The 23,646-nt window shown below is 32.8% G+C and overlaps 1 protein-coding gene across 1 annotated transcript; it reads right to left on the minus strand.

Annotated features, from left to right (window-relative positions):
- Window positions 1–13,271: 13,271 nt before the first annotated feature.
- CNGC15 (cyclic nucleotide-gated channel 15) lies at window positions 13,272–17,158 on the minus strand. The gene is made up of 6 exons (XM_089630607.1): window positions 16,386–17,158; window positions 15,371–15,583; window positions 14,963–15,255; window positions 14,763–14,874; window positions 14,437–14,673; window positions 13,272–14,035 (listed from the first exon to the last, which is right to left on the minus strand). The coding sequence occupies exons 1-6, from the start codon at window positions 16,902–16,904 to the stop codon at window positions 13,481–13,483; spliced, it is 1,929 nt and encodes a 642-aa protein (XP_089486733.1). The 5' UTR covers window positions 16,905–17,158; the 3' UTR covers window positions 13,272–13,480.
- Between the last annotated feature and the right edge of the window lie 6,488 nt (window positions 17,159–23,646).

Here is a 23,646-nt window from a genome sequence, read left to right on the forward strand (position 1 = left end):
GACACGTGGACAAAACTATATATTTTAAAGAGCAATGCTATTTAATACTACTCACTACTTTGAACTACTCACTCAACTGTTGATACGTGGACAAATCTGTACACGTGTCAACACTTGAGTGGGTAGTTCAAAGTAGCGAGTAGTGATGTAAAGTATTTCCTTATTTTAAATGTTTATTTTCGTTGTTGATGTGGTTAGTTTTTATAAATAAATAAATAAACCATATTTCAGTATTTTTAATTAATTTGAGGAAAGGTTTATAGAGATTCTTCGACTAATCTTCAAAATCGGTAATGTCAAATTATAACTATTTTGTTAATTTTTTATTTTACGTGACTATATCTTCTCTAAATATATATATATATATATATATATATATATATATATTAATATTAAACATTTAATTTAGATTTTCAATTACCACTACTTCTTTCCATATACAAACCTATAACGTACTGTTAAAAATTAAATAAGTATATACCATCCTAATTCGAGTATGTATATACAAGTAATAGCATTGGATAATAGAACCAAAAATAAAAAGAAAACTGCAAAGGATAAGCTTATACTTTTATATGCATCCCTTGGATGACACGTGGAAACATGATGCGGATTCAGATCAGACCATACAATATATTTATCGTTGAAATGATTTCATTATCCAGTGGCTTGTCGTTATTTCTGTGTTAGAGTTTTTCTTCTGAGCTCAAAGGACAAATGACACATTTTTATTATGCGGTTGGCCAATTGGGTTTTGTATTTATGGTATGTATATAATGGTGGCCCCAAACTCGCCTCTCCAAATATAGACTATTGTTGTAAAAGAATTAGAAATATTGAACAATAATAATAACGAGTACCACAAGCAGGCATCCATTATTTGATGAAGAAGATTCACAGAAACAGAAAGAATTGAGTGAATTATATCACGTCAAGGTTTGTGGTACAAACTATTGAGACATTCCACAAAATATTTCAACTAATGGATTTAAAGGCTTTAGCCTCTCTTGAAATGATAAAGATGTCTCATATAATTAATTAATTTAAGATATGTACTGCACCCATATTACGCACAAATACATGCATTCAATTTCAACCACTACCTGGTTTACGTTTGTGATATACATTATCTTATGCAGGAATTATCAAACCTATTTCTTAATTATCAATGTACTAAGAATTTTCCTGAGTCAACTAATTAAGGCTTATTTATAAATAAGATCATTATTGCATGCTTAGGTAGTCCATGGAAATATTGGGTTAAATAAGTCAAAGTGTTGGCGTAGCACATGATCATTGCATGGTAGTTGTGTTTAGCTTTTGTAAGCAATGTCATTCATCAAAGAGTACCCATTAGTTAGCCTTTTGAAACTTTTAATTATTGGTCAAAAAGAAAAGTATGATTATATAAGATATATGTTAAAGCACATAAATTGTCATCAATAGCTTACAAAAGTACATAAATCAATTGTCGTTTGTTTATCAATTAATCTATTAGGCGGCAACTAGATACATAGTAATTCGACACAAGAAAAATAAAATAAAATTTCTAAATTAAAGTCACAAGTCTATAAATATATATATATATATATATATATCCCGCCAAAAAAACTTCACTTATTTCCAAATTGCAAACAGAAGTGCGCAGCATCATTTTCATATTTTTCTGGTAAGCTTATTTTGCAATTAACAGAAATTACAAATGATGTATAATTAATAACGAAATAATTTGTAATCATTTGCGAGCCAACTATTAATAATAAGTGTGCCACTTTAGCTAGAGTGGTGGAATTCCTACTCAGATTCATAGATAACTGATACCAATTTCTTCATTCCACTATATATCCATGTGTATAATATATACATATAAAGAAAATTCTTGGCGCTCCACATAGAGAGACATTACTAACTCCTCGAGGTCACGTTGTGTCCTCTTATAAGGAGCACATGCTTTTTTTATGATAAGCTTTACACTGAACCCATTATATGACCAGCTTGATATTCCACACAATACCTTACTTAGATATCACGTCAAAATAATGAAGGTCTTAAATTATTTTTCCTAAATAAAATTTTGTTATCCATGTTTTCGAGTGACTTTTACTAGAACACAACGAACCATTACGCCAAGAAAACAACAACAACGAACCCTAACTAATTGACAAGCCACTCAGATTAGTCAGCGGTGAATGATGCTTCCGTGAGGTATATTAAATTTTGGTTAAATTTGAAATAAGATTGTCAAACTTTGAGTACTGGCATACATGTGAAAAAGAGCTTATATGGTTTTTTTTTATTTTTTTTTATTTTTTTTTTTTATAAGGCAAATTGATCTGTTTCAAACGTCATAATTTCGCATTTTAAAAAATGTTTAGGCCGACTTGCATACTTTTTTTGGACCACTTCTAAGCAAAGAAGAATGGAATTCCTTGACCAACCAAAAGATTCTGAAGGATGATGTTTAATACTTTTAATTAGAATATAATGACTGAAAGGAAGATTTTCAAAACACAAAAATAAATGCTTTTGGTAGTTTTTCTTTAAGAGAATTTCAAACTAGCTTGATTTGATTTCATTTTATATAATGAATTCAAAGCACGAGAAAATTAATTAACAAATCACCTACCGTTTTACTTTACCACCCGTGACTTTTTTTTTTTAATATTATAAGAATTGCCTGCCAAATACTTTCAATAAATGATTTTGACATGAAATTCAAAAGTACAAATATTTTACATTTTTTAACGAGATAAAATGAGACTTCAAAACAACAATAATTCAATTTTAGAATCGGATAAAAAGTAAAAACACGTAGCGTGAGAATTTTCAATGACGGAAATATAGATTATACTTGGAGCAACTTTATTTTTCTTTTCATAACTAAAGCTTCAACTTTGTTAATTGTTATCTACTATCTGCCACGTTCGTAATATACTTTCTTCCCAATATTGACATTTTTGCATAACGTTTCCTTTTTATGTCACGTATTCAAAGTCGTGTGATCATTTTTAATGGTCTCCATTATATTTGATAATTTATGTTATTATCTTACGAGCTAGGTGTTCATCTTACTTGATTTTGGATTTAATAACCAGATATTTAGTTGTACAATACATATATATATATATATATATATATATATATATATATATGCATATCCTTATTTTTATATAATATTATGAGTGTGTTGAAAATTGTCCATATACATATAATCAAAGTGCATAGTATAAAATTTTAACTATTTCTTGGCCATAGATATATATGATATTTTTCTAGCAAAATAAAAAAGAAATTTACCTATTAAAAATCTTCCCTTTTTTTTTGGCTTAATAAAAACAATGATGTTGCTTTTACTTGTGGGGACTAAAATCTCCATGAGAAACTTTTCAGAAACAAGTTGCACAACTAGCTACTACCTTCCAACATATATACAACATACAACATTCTACACACTCTTTATTCCAATCAATATCCTTATTTCTTGGAAACCTTAAAAGGGATTTATTACGTGTTTTTTTTATTTATCATCATTGTCAACAATTCAAAGACCAAGATTTTAGGATCATAATATTGGCCGAGAGTTTTTAGTTTTATACGGTTTAAGAAAGAAAAAAAAAAACTACCTAGATTTATTATTATTATTGTTATAAACTATGAAGTAGAAGAATAGTCAATATTAAGAGTTGAAAAGAACCGTTCGAAAATAAATGAAATAGGCTATAGAAAGAATAATGGCTGTCAACTTTTTGACAAACAAATTGTTCGAATGTGGACCAAAAAGTGACCACCGACTTCTTAAAGAGAATGTATGTCTCGTTATTATTTTCCTTCTTAATTATTTCTCTTCGTCGTATTTCCTGTCATTTTCTTGGCATTTCCACATTCATTTATATGGACTACAAATTAAAACGCATGTCCACTATATTGTTCAAATAATCTCATGGCCAATATTAAAGTAGCAAAACCGTATACGTATTTTATGAAAACGATCGTAACGCGTTTAAAGTATCAGGGAACAAAACTTTGTAATTTGAATGTGTGTTTGAAAATGAAACTGATCAAATAATATAAAATATATGAATTTGACTTGTAATAGTGTTCTAAGTTCTAATTGAGTCATAACTAGTCTTCCATGCGTGAACAGAGCCGGAAGAAATTTAGTGGGGGAATTAAAATAGAGACGTAGAAATTGCATATTTGCTAAATAATAACCGACATACTTGAAAAAAAAAATCTGTATGTAAAGATATTTATCTCAAAAGTCTATATGACGTTCATAAATAATAGTCAATATAAAATAAAAGTAAACACTCGGAATTTTGACAATTATATAAATAAAAGTGTCATTGTTTTGATTAAATATAAAATAAAAATTGGCATGACTTTGATTCTAATTTCCGACGTTAACAAAATTAATTGACAATAAGATAATGATTAACAAAAATGTTAGCCAAGCCAACAACAGCAGGCCAAGAGTACTTAACGTACAAAATAAGACATACTGATTTAAAAACTACGTACTATTTATATATAGGAAAAATGGTATGAATTTACTTGATCACAGTTTTATTTCCTTTTTCTTTCTAAATATCATATTGCAGTGGCGTACTTTCAATTTGAGCAAGTATTCATGATATTCCTGACCTGATCGAACCCCATCTCATGATTATGTGTGTGTACTGTGATCAAAATATTTGTTATAATTAGTCAAACTGCTAGCATGCATTTATGAGTAAGCTTTGAATACAATTCAACTTCTTAAAAGGGAGGGAGCTAGGACTTATTTGGAGAAGGAAAAGTAATCATGGGAAGCATATTATCTAATTGTTAGCTTTTTTTTCTTTCATAAATGTATTAATTATATCAAGGGGGTAATTAACAATAGCCCTAATTACTATGCATTGCCAATTTTTACCCACCCAATATGATCAAACCGGTAATTAACAATAGCCCTTGTCGAAGTTAAAATAAACTCTTTGAAAGTTGTACGTGCTTAAATATTCAATATACACAATTTATCTGAATGTACGTATTAACAAAAGAATAATAAAAAAAAAATATGCGGCGGCAATGCATACTCTCGTGCTACAATGCTATCCATGAATCACTTAGACTGTTTCCAACCATAAACTCCATTATACATTTTCTATCAAATCAAATAGTAATTTATATCTCCAATAAAAAAAACTCTATTTTAACACCAAAAAATCATATTTCTCATTTATCTACTAGCTTAATAGTTTATCAACTTTTTATAATAATATGTTGGCCCACATATATTACACGTGTCTTTTATATTCAATCATATTACTATATATATTACAAGACACCATTAGGCCATAGTAACCCAATAGCTATCGTACTTTTAAAAAAATAGTCAAAATTTTATTTTATAAAGAAAATAATCCACTAGTCGAAGTAAATTCAATTAACTATTTTATTTAATTTAATTTACTTCAGCTTGATGAGTTATTTTATTAATAAAATAAAAACTTTGACTAAAATCTTAAAAGAAATTAGGAGATTGGCTAAATACAACAAATTCTTCATATTATAATTTGTGGATTCTCAAATAAGTATGAACTTCGTTAAGATAAGCCCAAATTATATACGGCATTTAAACATTGGGTATACGAATCATGAAATGAAATACTAGTTAAATACATTATATATATCAACAAAAAATATATATATATATATATATATATATATATATTTTGCATAAACTTGTTAACAAAAATGCAACTTTTATTTACTAAAAATCAAAGACAAAAAAAATTAATTCTTACACCGATTCTAATTAAAATGATACAAAGTAATTTTAAGAGTATACAATTTGTTTTTTTTTTTTATAACAAAAAATTAGGAAAATAGTCAATTTAAACGTTTGACATTGCTAAACAGCCAACGTTTGATAAATCTTAGATAAATAGTCATAAATAATGACGTGGCCTGATATATGGAGGTGTCTATTCATCTAAGATTTACATCTGTGAATACATGAAAATGACTATTTTACTAATGGAGCATTTTTATAAAGTAAACGTTTAAGTTGACTATTTTGCTAATGGAGTATTTTTATAAAGTAATATAACTATGGATAATATGTGTGTATTAAAATAATTTTGGGGATATTTTGAAATCAATGAAACTAATTTAGATTTATAAAATACTAGCTCTAGTATATATTTTTCGAATAGTGGAATTCTAGTTTTGGGCGATGATGCAGACTCGGCACAAGGATGCAGTGTTAGTAGCCTTAGGCGAGATTCTTCAGAAGTAATTCCTATCAAGCAACAAGATGTGTGAGGTTTTGTGAGAAAAAAATGAAATGAAAAGTAAGCTTGTATCGACTTTCGCAGAGTCATGGCGTTATGGAGATGCCTTCAAAAATGCTATTATTTAGCGAGTGTTTAGTTCGGATGGGGCTAAAAAGACTCCAAAATTCAGAGTTCCGTTGAGATGGTCTAATCATTACCAAAAAATATATATATAGATCATATAATTTGGATGTTTTGAGGTCGACTGTATTAGTGGTTCTAAATGGTCTGATAATCAATAATGAAACCAAATTATGTCCTGAACAAAGAGCAGCGAATTAGCTAATAACCATGATTATCCAGTTCAATCAAACGTTTCTTTCATAAAATCATTTATAGTAGAACATATGATCAAAATGTCACATGACACCCTTAATTAATTGGTAATATAATCGATTGTGTTGTTGACTACCACTCCATATATACGGCATATTTGTGAAAATGGGTGACAAAGCTGATATAGTGCTCTCCAATGAACTGCGCATATATAGCAAAAAAAAAAAAAAAAAAGCGTTACATTTATGGGCTCTTTCTTTCTTGTAATGCAATTCTGAAATTTTAGTGGTATTGTCATTCACTATAGTATGTAGTTGAGTCAGAGTTCCATATATTTGTAGCCATGTGGACATTGATCATTAACGCCTATCATTTTGAAACCATAATATTTGTCGTGCAATTGAAAACACGAAAAAAAAAAAAAAAAAAAAAAGTCTTTGCACCACTAGTTATTGTTAATGTCGATTTTCGGATCAATACTTATTATACATGTCCTGATCTCCTGGCCGCAAGTAGCTGGGTTAGATGATCGTTGACTCCTTGATTCTTCGCTCTCGCCTCGTCAAAGGGTGAATCTCCAATTTTTCATCATCTGAAAAAAAAAAAAGAAAAAAAAAAGATGAGTTATTTGGGCGCGTGGAGGGTTTTTCTCGAATGCATTCTCCGATGCTCAGCATAATGCGATGTAACGAATGTAAGTCCGTCTCTAGAATTTTGATAGAAAAAAAAGTAGTGAAAGAAGGACAAAGTATGACCAGACTCAACCCCCGGTCAAGAGATCAGCCATTGGCCTTGACCACGACCCGGCCTCGCCACCGGCCTGCGAAACTCTACAGATTGTTAAACCTATGTGTTGACAGACAAAAATAGTACAACAATTGTCTCGCGAAGAGCACTTGGTTCCGAGTACGTAGTCCCGAGAAGTCCAAGTTTCTAGGCAAGATTATCTCAAAATACGGACGAATCTAGTAAAAGAGAAAATGTAAATGAGGGTGTTGAACGACATATAAGACTTCTGGCGAGTGCTTGTGAGGTGAAATTCAATCCCCTCGTGTATTTATAGGACTTGGGGTCGAGTATGTGGAGTGATCAGTCCCACGTCTTGGCAGTTATTGGATAACCGCTCTCAGAACATGTGTAGTGAGTGGTTATTTCCTCGGATGCTCGGAATAATTGTCGAAATGTGTGTGTTTTACTTAAGTTTTAATTTATTTACACGTATTTTTCTTTGTTTGACTAGTTGTTAACCTATCAGCTTCTCTTCTCTCCGAAGTTTTATTTGATAGGGTTCGTTCTTAGCTTATGAACGAGTCGTTCCTTAAGCTTAATGAACCCTTGAACTTATTTGACTCGGACTCGGTGATAGATTTCGGACGTTCTCAAAGCGTCCGAGCCCATGCTCGGATCATGCAAATTACATGAGTAACACAATGTATGGTCACACAAAATTCAGTCCTAAACTGAACCACGTTGGTTTTATTTTAGAAAAATTAAATAAAGAAACATTAATAACAGGTTAACAGTTGGCTTAATAATTCCCCCATGCGATATATACCACATGTTTAACTTATTTTATTTCTCTATAACTTGAACTATAATTTAAAAATAAATAAATACAATGTCTTAATTATCTTCAAAATACCGAATAAATTATTAACATGTCCAGAAGTAATAATAAAATTTCCCATTATGGGGGCGGCCAGTTTTTTTTTTATAACATGATTATACGTGAAATATGGTAATATATATTTTATCGTTGTATTCATTATTAGCGGGCCTAGTTACTAGTGTAGATATCATAGCAGTAGAAGGATAGCAATAGATTACAAAATCAGAGATATATATCCGTGAGTTCGTCATGCTTTATATATATAGTTTAGTTCATTGCCTTCCCAAAGGGTAGAGCACAGGAGCGGAAATTATATAGATTTGTCTTTTGTTTGGAACAACGCAAGAACAAAAAACCATGGTGGTTTTAGGATTTTTTTTTTTTTTTTTTTTTTTTTGTTTTGCATGAGAGAAATTAGGGTTACGACATTATCATCACCAGTAACTTATCATTGTAATTTATTATTATCATGGTAAGATCAGTAACTTTATTTGTTTTTGTCGTATTTTAATTCCCTCTTCTACAAGGCGATCAAGTAGAGCAATTACGTCCGTGGAGTAAAAAAAACATGTTGGAAATTAATTTTTAATAAGATACCAAATATATCGTCCAGAAGCATGTTAGAAAAAAATATCGATTTCAATTACTTTCGAGATTTGACACCCCTGTAAATTTCTAAAAAATTTCCCCTTTTTCTCTTTTAGTTTGCTTTATCACCGCAATTGACCATAGAAAAGTATTTGATCTATAATTCGGTGACATTTCCTATAAAACAAAAAAACAAAAAATTCTCGACCATGTGTCAAAATATAATTGACCAGCAACAGATACCATTTCAATTGTCAAAGTGGGATCCAACCGCAAAATGACTAGACTCTCATACCAGAAAGACATCGACCCATGAAATGTCCCTTAAAAGTTGGTTATGTATTTCTGACTGCCCACTTTTGCTCCCGGGTTTGTTTTTCCTTTTAACAGTTTTTATCCCTTGATAGTTGGATTAAAAAACTATTTATAGACTAATTTTAGGAGATTTGTAACTAAATAGTCACTTTAAATAGGAGCAATCAAAATAATAACCAACCTATCAGTTTTTTTAAGAGAATGGCCCGCATTAATTTGGGTTTCAAAATTACCCTTTTTATTTCCATCCTCAACCTCAACCCCAACTCTCTCTCTCTCTCTCTCTCTCTCTCTCTCTCTCTCCCTCTCTCTCTCTCTCTTCACTTTCTTTGTAACCAAAATAGAGAGACGTCAGATAAAACGAAGAGGAAAAACTTACATGAGAGTCAATTTTTCGTTGAGCAAATTGAAGGCCTCGAGGCACTAGAATCAGATCCATCGGAAAACGCATAGGAATCGTCAAAATTAATAGTCGAAATCGTCGTCTCTGCCGAAGATTGAAATCCGATTGTAAAGGAGAAAGAGAATGATGACGAGGAAGATCACGATGCTGACGGGAGATCCAGAGGGCGCGGTGGATTATGTCTGGCTCGCCGACGGTGAAAATTCCGGCGAAGATGGAAGAGCCGTGATCAGAGGAGAGAAATTGGATCGTGACTGTATGCAAGAAAAGAGTTGGTAAAACGAGGCTTCAAAGTCCAGTTCGGCGACAGTTAATCTGATTAACTGTTACAGTTAATCCGATTAAGTATGACGAATCTCTTCCGAAAACGATCTCGAACATCGGCGAGTCCTACGGTTGCGCACATCCGGTCGTTCGAAGGTCGCAAGTCCAGTTTTGCATATTAATTATGATAGTTAATCCGATTAACTGTTGCAGTTTATTCGATTAACTGTTAGAGTTAATCCAATTAACTCAGGCTGAGCCTCGCCGGAGAGCCTAACGTCGACGTCGTACACCACTCGCTCTCTGATCAAGTGTCTCCTTCTCGGAGCCTTTCGAATTGGCCCAATCGATAAATCACCTTCTCCACGCAATTTGGAACATCGCTTCTGTGACATTGTTCTCCGACGACCGATTCGATTTAATCGTCGAATAAACGTCTTCCACTGTGAATCGACCACGAGCTCCGACCACTCGCGGACCTTCTTCCATCCCCGCATCCATGGCTTTTCTCCGATCTCCGCCGTGATCGGACGCATCCATTGAAAGCAGATCGGTGATCACGATCCTACGCCGCTGCCGAAGCATGCGATCCATGAACAAGAGGAGGAGCAGCAACCTCGCCGCCACGCCATGAGGCAGTAATCGTCGCCGATGCCATTTTCGAGGCGATTCATCTCCTACAATGATTCGTTCGCCGATATTTTTTTGCTTGGAAAAATATGAGAAATGTTTGGTATTTTATTAAACAGGGGTACAATAAGAATAATGAAATAATATTTGTTTAGACTGGTTATTTGTTTAAATAAATCAATAGATTAGCTAAAATTTTAAAAGAGTTGAGTTATTTGGGCTACTCTTTTAACCCGCCCTAACTTTAAAGCTTTTATTCAAAAAATTTATAAGCTTGTTTTAAAATTTTCACATTACATCATTCATTTGTTAACCCTTTAACAACAATGGCAGTTCAAAATCACCATACGAAACAACTATATTATCTACGTAGTTTTTTTAAAAAAATTGTTCAAGTGGTATGCACTTAAAAAACAATAATAAATATTAATGATTTAGACCGTTCGTCGATTTGAGACCCTATTTTGTGTACACGAGCCAAAATAGTACATTCAAAAACATTTCTGGAATTTGAAAAATAACAGTGTTCTTCCATAAAATGATCAAAGAGATTCTAACTATGTATGCTATATTATTTTTACCTGTTCATTTATGTTTTTAGCTGCAATGTGGATCAAATAACACCGTTACATTAACTTGTTATTAGATAAAGAATAGAATATTCCAATCCCAGGAACATGTTCAGTCAAGCCCATGCCAAGAAAGTTGAAAAGTTCGTACTGTTATTGTGACGATAGATCCATAGAAAGAAAGAAAGAAAAAAAAAAAGCCTCATCAATCCCAATATTTATGGGTCAAAAAAGGGCCAAAAGAAATCCTTTCCTTGTGCCAAGAGTTAAACAAAAGTTTAGAAATTGGTGTCTGTGCCCTCGGAAGATGGAGTTAAAGATAATAGCTAAAAAGCACGTTCATTATGTTCCTACTTAATCAATGATTAAAAGCAGTGCTTATTTTCTAGTATTGTTCAATAATGGGAACATATTTCGGATAGGCCAAGTATCATATGGGCTCCTAAAAACAGAGCTAATAACATAATAAATTGGGATAATCACACCATCACCATAGCGTTATAACTTGACGAATGCCACAAATCTCGAGTGTTTATATATAAAACGTCCACGAATCCCGATTTCATAGAATGAAGGATGAGAGGAAAATAGACCATGGCATGCACATCGAATAGTCGATATTTCTTTAAGTAAAAATTAATTTTAAATAATCAGAAATTTCTTCTAATAAATATAGGGCTCACTGCTCACGTATCATGCATTTTCAATCATCCTATTGAATAAATGAATGTGCGTGCGCGAACGGAGTTTGCGAACGAATTTGTTCATAACATTGGACCAATCTTGGAATCGAATGCCAAGAAGTTTTAGAAATGGCTGTACCGTGCCTCAACAGAACATGACACACATGTACCGCCGTTTTGATCGGCTAAAATAATCGTGCTCTCGCCTAGAAGGTCCACGAATTGCTTGTGTTTTTTTTGTTTTAATTTGTTTTTTTTTTATATACGCTGGTTTTCAATACTAGCTTTGGTGGAGAGTTCTATTTTAAAAATTAAATATGGGTGTTCCATAGAATACTCGTTCATAAATTAGAACGCTAGGATTTTGAGCTAGCATAAAAGCACCCAAGTATAATATCAATTTGGCATACTATGAATGTAATTACAATGTATCTATTATTGTATTGGCCCCTTTAAAGTGCAACGACCCATGTCCAGTCCATAACTCGAAGCCCATTCATTTAAAGCCTTACAATAAGCTCCATCTATGTAAAAATATACGACTCTTTTCAATTCGTTGGAAACATTTCAAAAATAACTATTTTAAAAAATAATTATTTATAAAAACGGCTCTAAATTTATTTTATTAATTTACAAATGAAACTATAAAACAGTAAATAAAGTTACATGAAGCCCTAAATAGCTAAATTTAAAATTAAAAAAAAATCTATAAGCATAAATAAAAACGTTTACAAATTGAAAAAGTTATTTTTGCTAAAAAAACTTGAAACATAGTTTTTTTTAATTAATTGAAATAAAAAAAACGCTACAACGGACAATTTTCACATGTAACTTATCATCAAGTACATCCCACATACGTCCAATGGGGCCTCTTATTTGAGATTAAAACCCGTAAAAAAAATTTAAAAAAAAAACCAGACTTCATTTATCAAACTAACATAAAGTACTAACACACAAAATAAAATTCAAGATTATACTTAATTTTTATATTTTCTCAGCATTCTATTAGAATATTGATAAAGTATTACATAATAAGTGTAGAACATCTTAATAGAAGTTAAATAGATCTGTGTTGGATTGTATCTAACGCTAAATATTGGTGTTAGCTTATTTTATCTATGTTTTTTTTATACAAGGTATAGAATAAGACACATTATAATTCAAGTACTTCTTTGACTATTTCAAAGTATTCATATTAGTCGGTAGAGAGATCCAAGCAATCGTAATTCATTAACAATAAAGAAGATGATTATTCGATTTGTATAGATAAAACAATTAAGAGTACTTCTCTAACAAGATAATGGAAGAAAGCCAATCATTCTATAATCTAAAACATAAAAAAAAAAAATCAAAACACAACTAGATAAAATGTTGAAAAACAAGTCCCGAAAACATACGATTTTCACATAATTAATAATAGAGAAAAACTAGAAGACTATAATTAGTACACCGTTGGGAACTTGGATCCTCCGTCCCTTTTTGGTGTTTCTCTTAGTGTTATTTCAATCAAAATAAGCCATGTCATCATTTTATTTAATTATTAGTTTATATTTATTTAAAAATAAATTAAAATGAGTAAATTGTCTTATTAAGATTGAAGGGACACCAAGACAGTCACCAAAAAAGGACAGATGATTTGGATTCCACCGTTGGACCAATATATTTATAAACACCGAGCTAACCGCTATTCGTTGGTATCAAAATTCATTAGTAGAAATAAAAAAGACAATTAGACATGTTCAGTTCGAGTATCGCATTAACGAACAATTTTATCTATGATCCGGTCATTGTTTGTTAAGTATGTATCTAAGTATGTATAGCGATCATTGGAAGTGGTAGTCACGATCGTCGTCGTGATCATGATCGTTGGGCTTGTTGAGCAGATACGAGGCAGCGGTGCGACGCAAGTGGCGACGCCAGGCCGCCTGTATGAAGCAGGCGGCCCAGAGGCGCCACTGCTGTGAGTAGAACCGAAACTTGTGGCGAAGTCGAGTGGTGTGGAGTCGGCGGTATTGAGAGGCGACGAACTTGAGGTCGTGGGCCCCGATCGCGAAGGCCTCCACCTCTGAGGTGGCGACGACTGTGCGCGTGGAGGCGGGGAGGGCGGAGGAGGAGGATGAGGAGGGGCGGGGATCGAGGGCCCAAGTTAGGAGCTCTTCGCCGCAGAAGTCTCCAGGGCCGAGGACACACGAGTTAAAGAAGCCGCTCCGACCGCCGTTTGTGGTGGAAGAATCGAGGCGTCCCCTGATGATGAAGAGCATCTCGTTCACCGGGTCGGCCTCTCTCACCACGTATGTCCCTTCCGTGCTCAGTGCTGGCTTCAACCTCTCACATATCGCGTCCAACATCCTTTCCTCCATCTCGTCCAACAAGGGCACCTAAATCCCACCCCACACCACAATTATTAATACATTATAGAGTATTCACATGCTATTTATAATGATGGTATCCGATATTTCTAGAAATCATGAGAATAATTCCCCGCGTTTCGATTAAACACAATGGACACAAATGATATATATTGGCCTCTAAACTTGTCATGTAATTTGATCCTTGATAAAAAAAAAAATGAACTCCAACAAATTTCATTGATATTTTCAATGATTTTTTTTTCTTCATAATCTAACCTTATAACTAAATTTATTTAATACGCGTTATTAACACTATCATTTTTTTTAAAAGGGAGAATGGTGACGGAAAATTTTGCAAACAATCCAACAAATCGACTTACGGCCAATTGTGAGCTATGAGAGAGAGAGAGAGAGAGAGATTCGCTTACTCGTCTGACAAGGTCGAGACAAAGGTGTCGCTTGATGTCTCGGCGGAGATCCATAGGCAAGGCGGAGAGGAGAGACTCTTCGTCGACCCCTCTGGTGGCCATCCACTTGTACTGGTTGTACCTCCTCACCGACTGCCTCAGCTCCGTCGGAAGTTGCCGGTGGTGCATCCACTGCTCCGTGTCGCTCCTCCTTATCCTCCACTCCTCCAACCTCACCGTCGTCGATTGCAGATACGTCTTTCATGTTTTATCACACACACACTTGTCATGTTCTATGATATCATCTATATACATTTTTGCAATCAAATATTGTAAGACTCACTCACTTGCATATTTCCGATGAGCAGCCCAAACAGAACGAGCCCTAGAACCGCTATGATTATGGCGAATGTGATCTCTCCCACGAACGTGCTCGTTATCAGATTTTGTCCCAACGAACTGAACATACGATACAGTGTCTGATTGATGAATGTGAAACTCCATAAGAGAAATAGAGATTGTGTGTTAATGTGAATGAAATGAATACCTGAGATTTCTGAGGCCCCACCAGAGGCAGTAAAAGTATTTGTTGAAGAAAGCCGAGACGGTGACTTCGTAAGAAACGGCGTCGCCGTAAATGCCGAACTCGTAAAGCTTGTTCTTTGGGTTGCATTGGACTGCCACGTCACTGGCTTCGTACCAGCTCTGCCTGTTGGTTTCTCTGACTTTGTTGCAGTCAAAGTAATCGTATTCGCAAAATGGCATCTCCGATTCGCAAATGCTTCTCCAACACGCCTCTTGTCTCTCTATGGAAAGCAAGTACCAGCAAGCTCCTAAAACCTTTTTTTTTTTCCCATAATTATTATTAAAAAGAAAAATGATATAAGCATGAATTGAGAAAGAAGACATTATAAAATGATTTTTTTTTTTCCTTTTTTTTTTTTTTGGGACTAACATGGCTTGCCAGCATGTAGAGAACGAGATTATAGGCCGCCCCGGCCCAAGCCGTTTCCGTGACGACCCCGTTGGCCTTTACGATTTGCGACGATAACGGAAATATCAGATAAAGCCGAGGAAAATACTGAAATATCAAGATGAATCTCAGGACGTTCTTCGTATTGGTCATTGTCGATCCGCTCATATTCGGTATAACTATCCAAATCAATACCTAAAACCGAAAATAAAAACAAAAACAATAGTCAATTTTTTAGAATTGTTTTTATAAAATAACTATTTGAAACTAATTGATTAGCAAAATAGCTCAAATTTTCTTCAAAATTATGAAAGTTACATCGTAAAAAAAAAAAAAAAAAAAACTTTGACACTGCTAGTAACATTTTTGAGACTTATATAAGCAATTTATAAGTATCTATTTTTATCAAAAACATAAAAAAAAAAATATATATATATATATCGTAACTATAGAAAGAAGTCCCAAAGATATCCTGAATTACTACTTTCATTCATTTTTAAAAATCTTTTCCGATCAGGCGGTGGCGGAGGAATTACAATCAGATGGGGCAAATTTGATAAACAAATTATTTAAGTATATATAAAAAAATTGAAAAATTATGTAAGTTTTGGCTAAAAATATAAAAATTGATAAAATTCTTTGCAATGTGACCGTAGACAGAGCTAGAAGACGTAGCTAGGGGGGCTAATTTGAAAATTAATCCTCGGAAGGGTTAATTTGAAATTTCCTGATGAAATTGAAAAATATAAAAAATTCAAAATTTGAGCACAAAGATGTTTTTTTTTTTTTTTTTTTTTTTAACGATAGCATTGTTTAGCTTTTGAAGCAAAACCAGTAAATTAAAATAGACTCTTTAACTTTCAAGGATAAGATATACATGTTCAGTAATTTTTTTAGTGAATGTCATAATGTGACATGGCATCAGAGTCCGATAAGTGTAATAAACACTCCAGCCCAAAATATAAATGATCAGCCATACAAAAAAAAAAAAAAAAACCTGTGGGAGGGGCAGAGCGGCGGCGAGATCAATCCAGAAATTCTGTCTGAGATATCGCCGGGCGATCTTAGAAGCATCGATGACGAGCTCTCCTCTCCCGAAAACGCGCGAAGACGGGGCTATATAAGCCGTGCGAAACTTGATGAAAATCTGGACGACGTAGAACGCGTCGGCGATTGATCGGACGGCCGTGAGCGCGACTTCGAGGCTGAGCCCGATGTCGATGCACGTCTCGGTCCTGACGATGGGGAGGTAGAAGAAGAGCGGGTCCACGAAAAGCGAGACCAGACACGTCACCAGGAAGACCTTGTTCCAGCCCCGGATCGACGGTCCGCGAGGGTCTAGAATCTTCCGCCGCACGATCTCGTAGTCCTCCGAGAACACCCGCGAAAGGACCTTCGACTTGAACGCCGACGTGGCTCGCCGCCGCTCCTTGTGCACGTCGAATATGAAGTTGAAGTTGTTCTTCGCCGATTCCACGTCCTTGAATTTCACGGATCTCGAGTTCCCGTAATTCATCTCTCTTGTTTGTTTTGTTTATTTTATTTATCTGCGTGGTAGAAATTATATTGAGTACTTCTAGGAGTTTAATATATATATATGTAAAAGCCACAAGAAGTTCTTCTAGGCCTTGAGTCATGTGAAAGCATAGAGAGAGAGAGAGAGAGAGAGAGAGAGAGAAAAGAAAAGAGAAAGAAGTTGGACGTGAAGGTGAAACATGTGACTCGTTGCTTTAATAATTAGTTTAACGCCTGTGATACGTTTAAAAGGAATGGACATGAGGTAAGTTGACTTATTTTATTTGCTGTTGTACTGAATTTGTCAAATCTCTGGAGTGTCTTTTCTTTTCTGCGACTTAAAGACCAGAGAAATAAGTATATATGACTGACTAACTTCAATGGCCATATAAACCACCAGGTAGAGAAGAAAAAAAAAATTGAATTTTGGTATATAATTCTTATAAGTAAAGGTAAAATACTCACAAGCGTTATGTGTAATTCTCTGCTGAGTCTTTTGGCAGATCTTTTATGAGCTTCCAGTAGAAATCACAGAAGCTAAATGAAATCGAAACAGAATATTTGAATGACCCAGAAAATGAGCTGAAGACTTAGGCGAGCACAAAAAATAAAATAAAATTCCAATAAAGCAATTTATCTACAGCAATATTTTTCTTCTAAATATTTAGCACGTAAATTACCATTTATTGATGCTGATAATTTGGAAGTTGAAGAAAATGACAGAAAGAAACTCGAGTAACTAACGTAAATTTACACTTTAATATAATATGATCAAGTCAGAAGTTCGGATATTATAAATAAATTTCTGCGCGCAAATAAATTAATGATTTTATCTACAATCTAATAACTCCATCAACACACAACCAATAACGATACGGAGACAAAACCATGGAAATATGTCCAAAGAAAAAACAAAATGTTAGAGGCTGTTTCAGCAGAGAGAAGAAAGATTCTTCCTTTTCAATTATTTATTGATTAATAAGAGAGGTTTTATTTAATTATGGCGACGATCCAAGAAACGAGTTGACTAAGTTATAGACTTGTTGTTTGTGTAATGTGTGTATTAATGATTATGCTCATGGAATCAAAACTTGTACTTATTTGCTGTCTTCTTTGTACGGTTTCTTTTACATTAAGTAAATCCTAAACAAAATAACACCCAATCTACCACTTGTCTTTCTATTTTAGGTTATTTGATTTTTATAGATAGATAAAAGATAAAACCTCAAATAAAAAGTGTTTAAATGTCTTTTTTTTCTTCTTCACATTATAATATATTTATATATTTCTTACTCTTTAGATTACCATGAGGTCCATGATACATAAAAATGACGACCATTACTTTTTTTCGGTAAAGCTTTAAGTTTCCATATAAAAATATATCGAAAGAAAAATTTAAAGAAAAAAATCAATATTGATAACCCATTAGTCTTAGTTAAGAATAAAAAAATTGAAAATATGTGTGGATAGGAATAAAAGTCCAATTGTACGGAATGTGTTGAAAATGAAGTCATATAAATATGATAGCGACCCAAATGCATTTCATATGTGTATAATTTATATAGTAAATACATTACAAGAAAATACCGTGTTCCATGTTTGTGTGTACATACATACGTTGGAATATATAACTTTTTTTTCCAATGGCCCCAATTATGGAATTTATATTAACTTTTTGAAACTAATTTTAAGAAGAATTAATTTTATAATAAATATACCTTTAGCTGGGCGGCAAAGCCAAAAGTTGAATCTATCTATCACAAAAGGTCCTCAGTGGCATTTCACTGGCTCCTAATTAATACAGTAGTTGGTATTTTTATTTGTTAAAAAAAAAAAATTATTTCCTTAGCTTAGCATAATGTATGGTCCGAATATAATTTAGAAAAGCGGACATTGCAATTCGTAGGACACGAAACTGTGATATGGACATTGCTTTACACAACTTTGCATGAGAGTCTGATATGATAATCTTTCGTAGGACACGAAAGTGTGATATGGACATTGCTTTACACAACTATGCATGAGATGTCTGATATGATAATCTTCTAAATTTGCAATTGCCTTGTAATTGGGGTAGTACTAAACTACTAATTATAAACAATCATGGATTTTATATCCAACCTACAACGCGAAAGACAATCGCACGTTTTGAGTTGTGGTAAGAGTTTTAACCAAAAAAAAAAAAAAAGAGAAATCGCCTCATTTGCCACAAATTTCATAACATTTTCCCATTTTTCATCAAAACACTAATTTGTCCTAAAATGTCACCAAGATGTCAACATTGTTGACATCTATGTCAACAATGTTGACATCTCATAGTGAAGGGAAAAAATAGATGTCAACATTGTTGACATAGATCATGGTGGCATTTTGGGATAAATTAGTGTTTTGGTGGAAAGTGGGAAAATGTTATGAAATTGGTGGCAAATGGATCAATTTCTAAAAAAAAACAATTATTTAGCAAAATAGCCAACTCAAACCTTTAAAATTGCTAAATAGCCAAGGTTTTGTAAATACTAAGTAAATAGCCAGATATCATTTAATACACTCCTAAATTTACAAAAACACCCAAATGATTCCCGCCCATAATCACAGCAGTTGACTTTAAAAAAAACGTGATTCCGAGATTTGAGGGGAGTAATAACTGCATATTTAAAACCGATCAACTCACAACCTCTTATCACACGGCAATTAAGAAAGAAAAAAAAAAAAGATTTCTCCCAAAAAAAAATTTCAGCTCGCGTCACTTTCTCCGACGAACTGCATCAATCTTCTCCGACTACCGATTTCGGCGAGGGGATCTCAAACATGTATGCATGTGTAATTTATTCCAATTGTAACTCGTTTTTACTAATGTTCAACATCGATTTACACGTTAAAACATGGAAAAAGTGTTTAGGAATCGGTTATGAAATAAGATGGTATTGCTTATTCTTCTTCCTCTGTGTAATGAATCAATGGATTTTTGTTCATTTATCCGAAAAATTTCACAGGTTTGGGTATGATGTCTAAAACTTGATGTGTTATATCTAGATCTTATTGAGTAGTGTATTGATTATGTTTTAATGTGTGTTAGTGTATGAGTAATACCATTGTAAATGTGTTTGAAGAATTCGTGTCTTTGGATATTAGAAGAAAATATGATTGACATATTTTGCAGTAAATATGTGTAAATGTCAGACAGGCCCAGATTATTTGCAAGTCATTATTTACACATAATACCATTGTAAATGAGTTTAAAATTGGTGTTTTTGGATTTACAAGGATGTCGGTCAAACAAACAATCATGCTCATAGCCGCCACATGAACATCTTTAATGTGCGTTATAACAGCATGTAAATATATGTAAATAACAGCATGTAAATATACTGCATTATAACAGTATGTAAATATACGTAAATACATTAATAAACTGGGATGAACCTGCCGTGAAAGAGAGATATAACAACGTTTGAAATATATGTGCGTTAGAAACAAGAAATTTAAATAATAAAACGAGACAAGATAAATCATGCAGTAAATATAAGAAAATAATATAATAGGAAACAAATAAATTGCCAAGGTTCAACGTCCAAATTAGTTCCTAAAATAAAGGGAAGTTATATGAGGAATTTAAATTCAAAAAAACCGGGAAGTTATATAATCAGAAATTTCATAAATATTCGAAATTCAAACGCAACAGGGGTAAATTTGGAAATGAAAAAACATATTATTGGGCCACGTCATCCGAGTGGCTATTTACTTAGTATTTACAAAACCTTGGCTATATAGCAAATCATAAGGTTTGATTTGGCTATTTTGCTAATTTACCAAAAAAAAAGAGTAAATAATGTTTGAATAAATGACATTTTTGTCTCTTGTACTACGGTCTTCGTAATAACTTGATACTCGTAATATAAAAACTCGATTTTTATCTCTCAATATCATGTTTCATATCATTATTGTCTTTTCATCTATAACAAAATCAAATCGTCACTTAACTTGAGGACGTGTGTCCTCCCAAGCTCTCCAAACTCTCCGGTGAACCCAATCGAATCCTTAGCAAAAAAATACAAATAAAAAATCCGTTCCCAATTTCTATTTTAATTCACCGAATCCTCAGATTTGATTGATTTATTTCTCTTTGGAATTCATTCTGAATAATGACTTACGAATTTATATCCATCTATTTTTCTATGTAGTATCAATGATATATTACTAAGTTTCTCTTCCTAATTTTTTTTTTCTTTCTTTTCATTATAAAATGTTCACTAAGACCCGTAAGTAGACTCGTTTTTGTCAACACTTCTTTTTTTTTTCTTCATTTCATTATATAATGGTGGTTTAAAAAGTGGTCGGCTTCAACGTCACCAAAATGGTCCACCGTAGCTCCCAATCTTGGCTGTCCCTAGGTGTGACGGTGGAACATTTTCGTAAATTGAGGTAAATACAGACAATAATAAAACTCTTTTGTTTTTAAATCAAATTCTTTGCTTTAATCAGATTTTAGTAATAAGGCTAATCTAATCCGACAAACCAGCGAGATCTCGGCCCTTTACCGGCTTCATACTATCAAATTGAACCATTTTGGTATTAAGTAATTATAGGCCTAGTTTTTTTTTTTTTTTTTTTTTTTTTTTTTTTTTTTGTAATTTTGTTTTTAGAGACTCTAGCTTTCATGTTAGTACTTTTTTCTTCATACAATATGAAATCCTTTACGTTCCCCACGATAAAATCTTTTAAGTACTAAGTTTCATGATTGTCACTTTTTGTATTATTTGCACAACAATTTTTTAGGGACCATCGTGCAAAGTGAATTGTGCAAGCCTCTATAGTTCAAGAGTTTATAATCTCCTGAGTAAAACGCGCAACTAGAGACGGCAAAATGGCGGGTTCGTGTTCGTTCATAAACAAAATAGCTATGCTATTATACATTTGTAATCGGTTCAGACTTCAGACGAACCATTACAAGATAATTACAACGGTATATGGATTCTCATTCGAAATTCGACAGATTTTGTCATGCTGGCCTTTGTACGAAATCTTATTCCGAAAAATTTTCAGTTAAGAAACATATGATATTATATTACGTCCAGTGGTGGAGCTAGAAATTACTGTCAATGTCAATGGAGAAAATATATAAATATATAATTTTTAGTTAAAAATACGAAAAATTGAGAAGAAAAGGAATTTGCTTGCATCGTTTTCAGCGCATCAGCATTACTATAAAAATGTGTAACATCTTGAAAAATAAGTGGGGCCACCAGGATACATAAATGAATAATATGATGGCACATCAGTGGCTAAATGAATAAAATGATGACACATCAGCTGCTGCATAAAAATCAATTTCACATGAGCGTATTTGCTAATATTTAACTGACTCTGCTAGTGATTACATCTCGAGTTATTGTGGAGTATGTTTATAAACTTGGTCGAGTCAGAAGCACAAAGAGTTGTTCAATCTTCAAGAGACACTATTTTCTGTTAAACAATTTATGGTATATTTAGTATCAAGTAAAAATCTGATGTCGTACTACAATTTATGCCTGATACCCATAACAGACTATATATCTCGTATAAAAAAAAATAAAGTCACCAACATGTCAAAGTGATAAGAAGCTATTACGTTGTTATAAACATAATTATTGGCAGAAAATAATTTATATCGCGTAGAATTCATGGGTACAGCTATTAAGAGGCGATGAGGTTAATTAAGTAATTAAAGAACACGTGGAATAGGATGACCAAGGTTTTCTTCCTAATAATCGTTACGAGTCATATTATTTCTGTGATCATTGTGACTTTAGTCAGTACTGTACGGTACTACAACCTAATAATTGATATTTTGTTTTCTCAATTAAGATAAAAATCAAAGAACAAATTAAAGTCTGAGACTTAAAGGAAAAGGTATGTTCCAAAAGGAGGCAAGAAAAACTCAGTAATAGCTGTAGCATTGTCGATCCAAGGCTTTGGAATTAATGTGAACGTTATAGCGGTTTAATAGAGACAATGGTTGTGCTTTCAATTAATCAAATCAATCTGTTCGCTCACCAAATGCCAGCATTTTCTCTCTGGCCTCTTCAGCTGAATGATGTGGGACCCATCAAGATTATGGTATCTATATGCCACGTGTCATGACCCCACACGCTCTCAACAGTCACCAAACTCCCAAGTTATATCAGTTATTATTTTGTTTATAACTTTCCAGAAGGTATTATTATTACTATTATTATTATTATTATTATTATTATTATTATTATTATTATTATAAGTTATAACACGTACGTATGTCCAAGTGAGATACTGATATAGTCGATCCGCAACATGTAAATTTTGATTTGGTGTGTGACAAAATTTTCGAATTATTGATATTTGATTCACATGTTCGGTTTGTATATTATTTCGTTAAGCTGGCATCCACAAACAAATGAGATATCATATCAGAGGATTTCTTTGAAATAGAATTATGAGTAATAACTTAATTCTTCTATCAAACACTCTATAAAGAAATCCGAACCCTTCGTTCTAACAAATGAAAAAATTATACATAATAAATAAATTCTGATATGAAGTTTCTTTTGACTATAAATAACTTTCCTTAACTACTATAGTGTTAAATTGAAATAATGATAAAAACTCCTATTTAAAATAAAACTACAAACCGTGAAAAAAATTTAAATAAAACTGTAAATTAAAAGGTAAAAAAATAGTGAAGATCAAAGAAAATAAGTTATATGTATAAGTATACGGTAAGAAAAAGT

Source organism: Urtica dioica, chromosome 11 (genome assembly GCF_054948205.1).
Source record: "Urtica dioica subsp. dioica isolate 48M chromosome 11, U.dioica_male_clone48M_v1_H2, whole genome shotgun sequence".
Taxonomy (NCBI): Eukaryota; Viridiplantae; Streptophyta; class Magnoliopsida; order Rosales; family Urticaceae; genus Urtica; species Urtica dioica.

Coding starts and splice junctions, on each gene's coding strand:
- CNGC15 (XM_089630607.1), bottom strand. CDS start 16,904: ATGAATTACGGGAACTCGAGATCCGTGAAATTCAAGGACGTGGAATCG. Junction 15,256..15,370: donor TCTACATGCTGGCAAGCCAT/GTTAGTCCCAAA, acceptor AAAAAAAAAAAG/GTTTTAGGAGCTTGCTGGTA. Junction 14,674..14,762: donor TGCTCATCGGAAATATGCAA/GTGAGTGAGTCT, acceptor AAAACATGAAAG/ACGTATCTGCAATCGACGAC.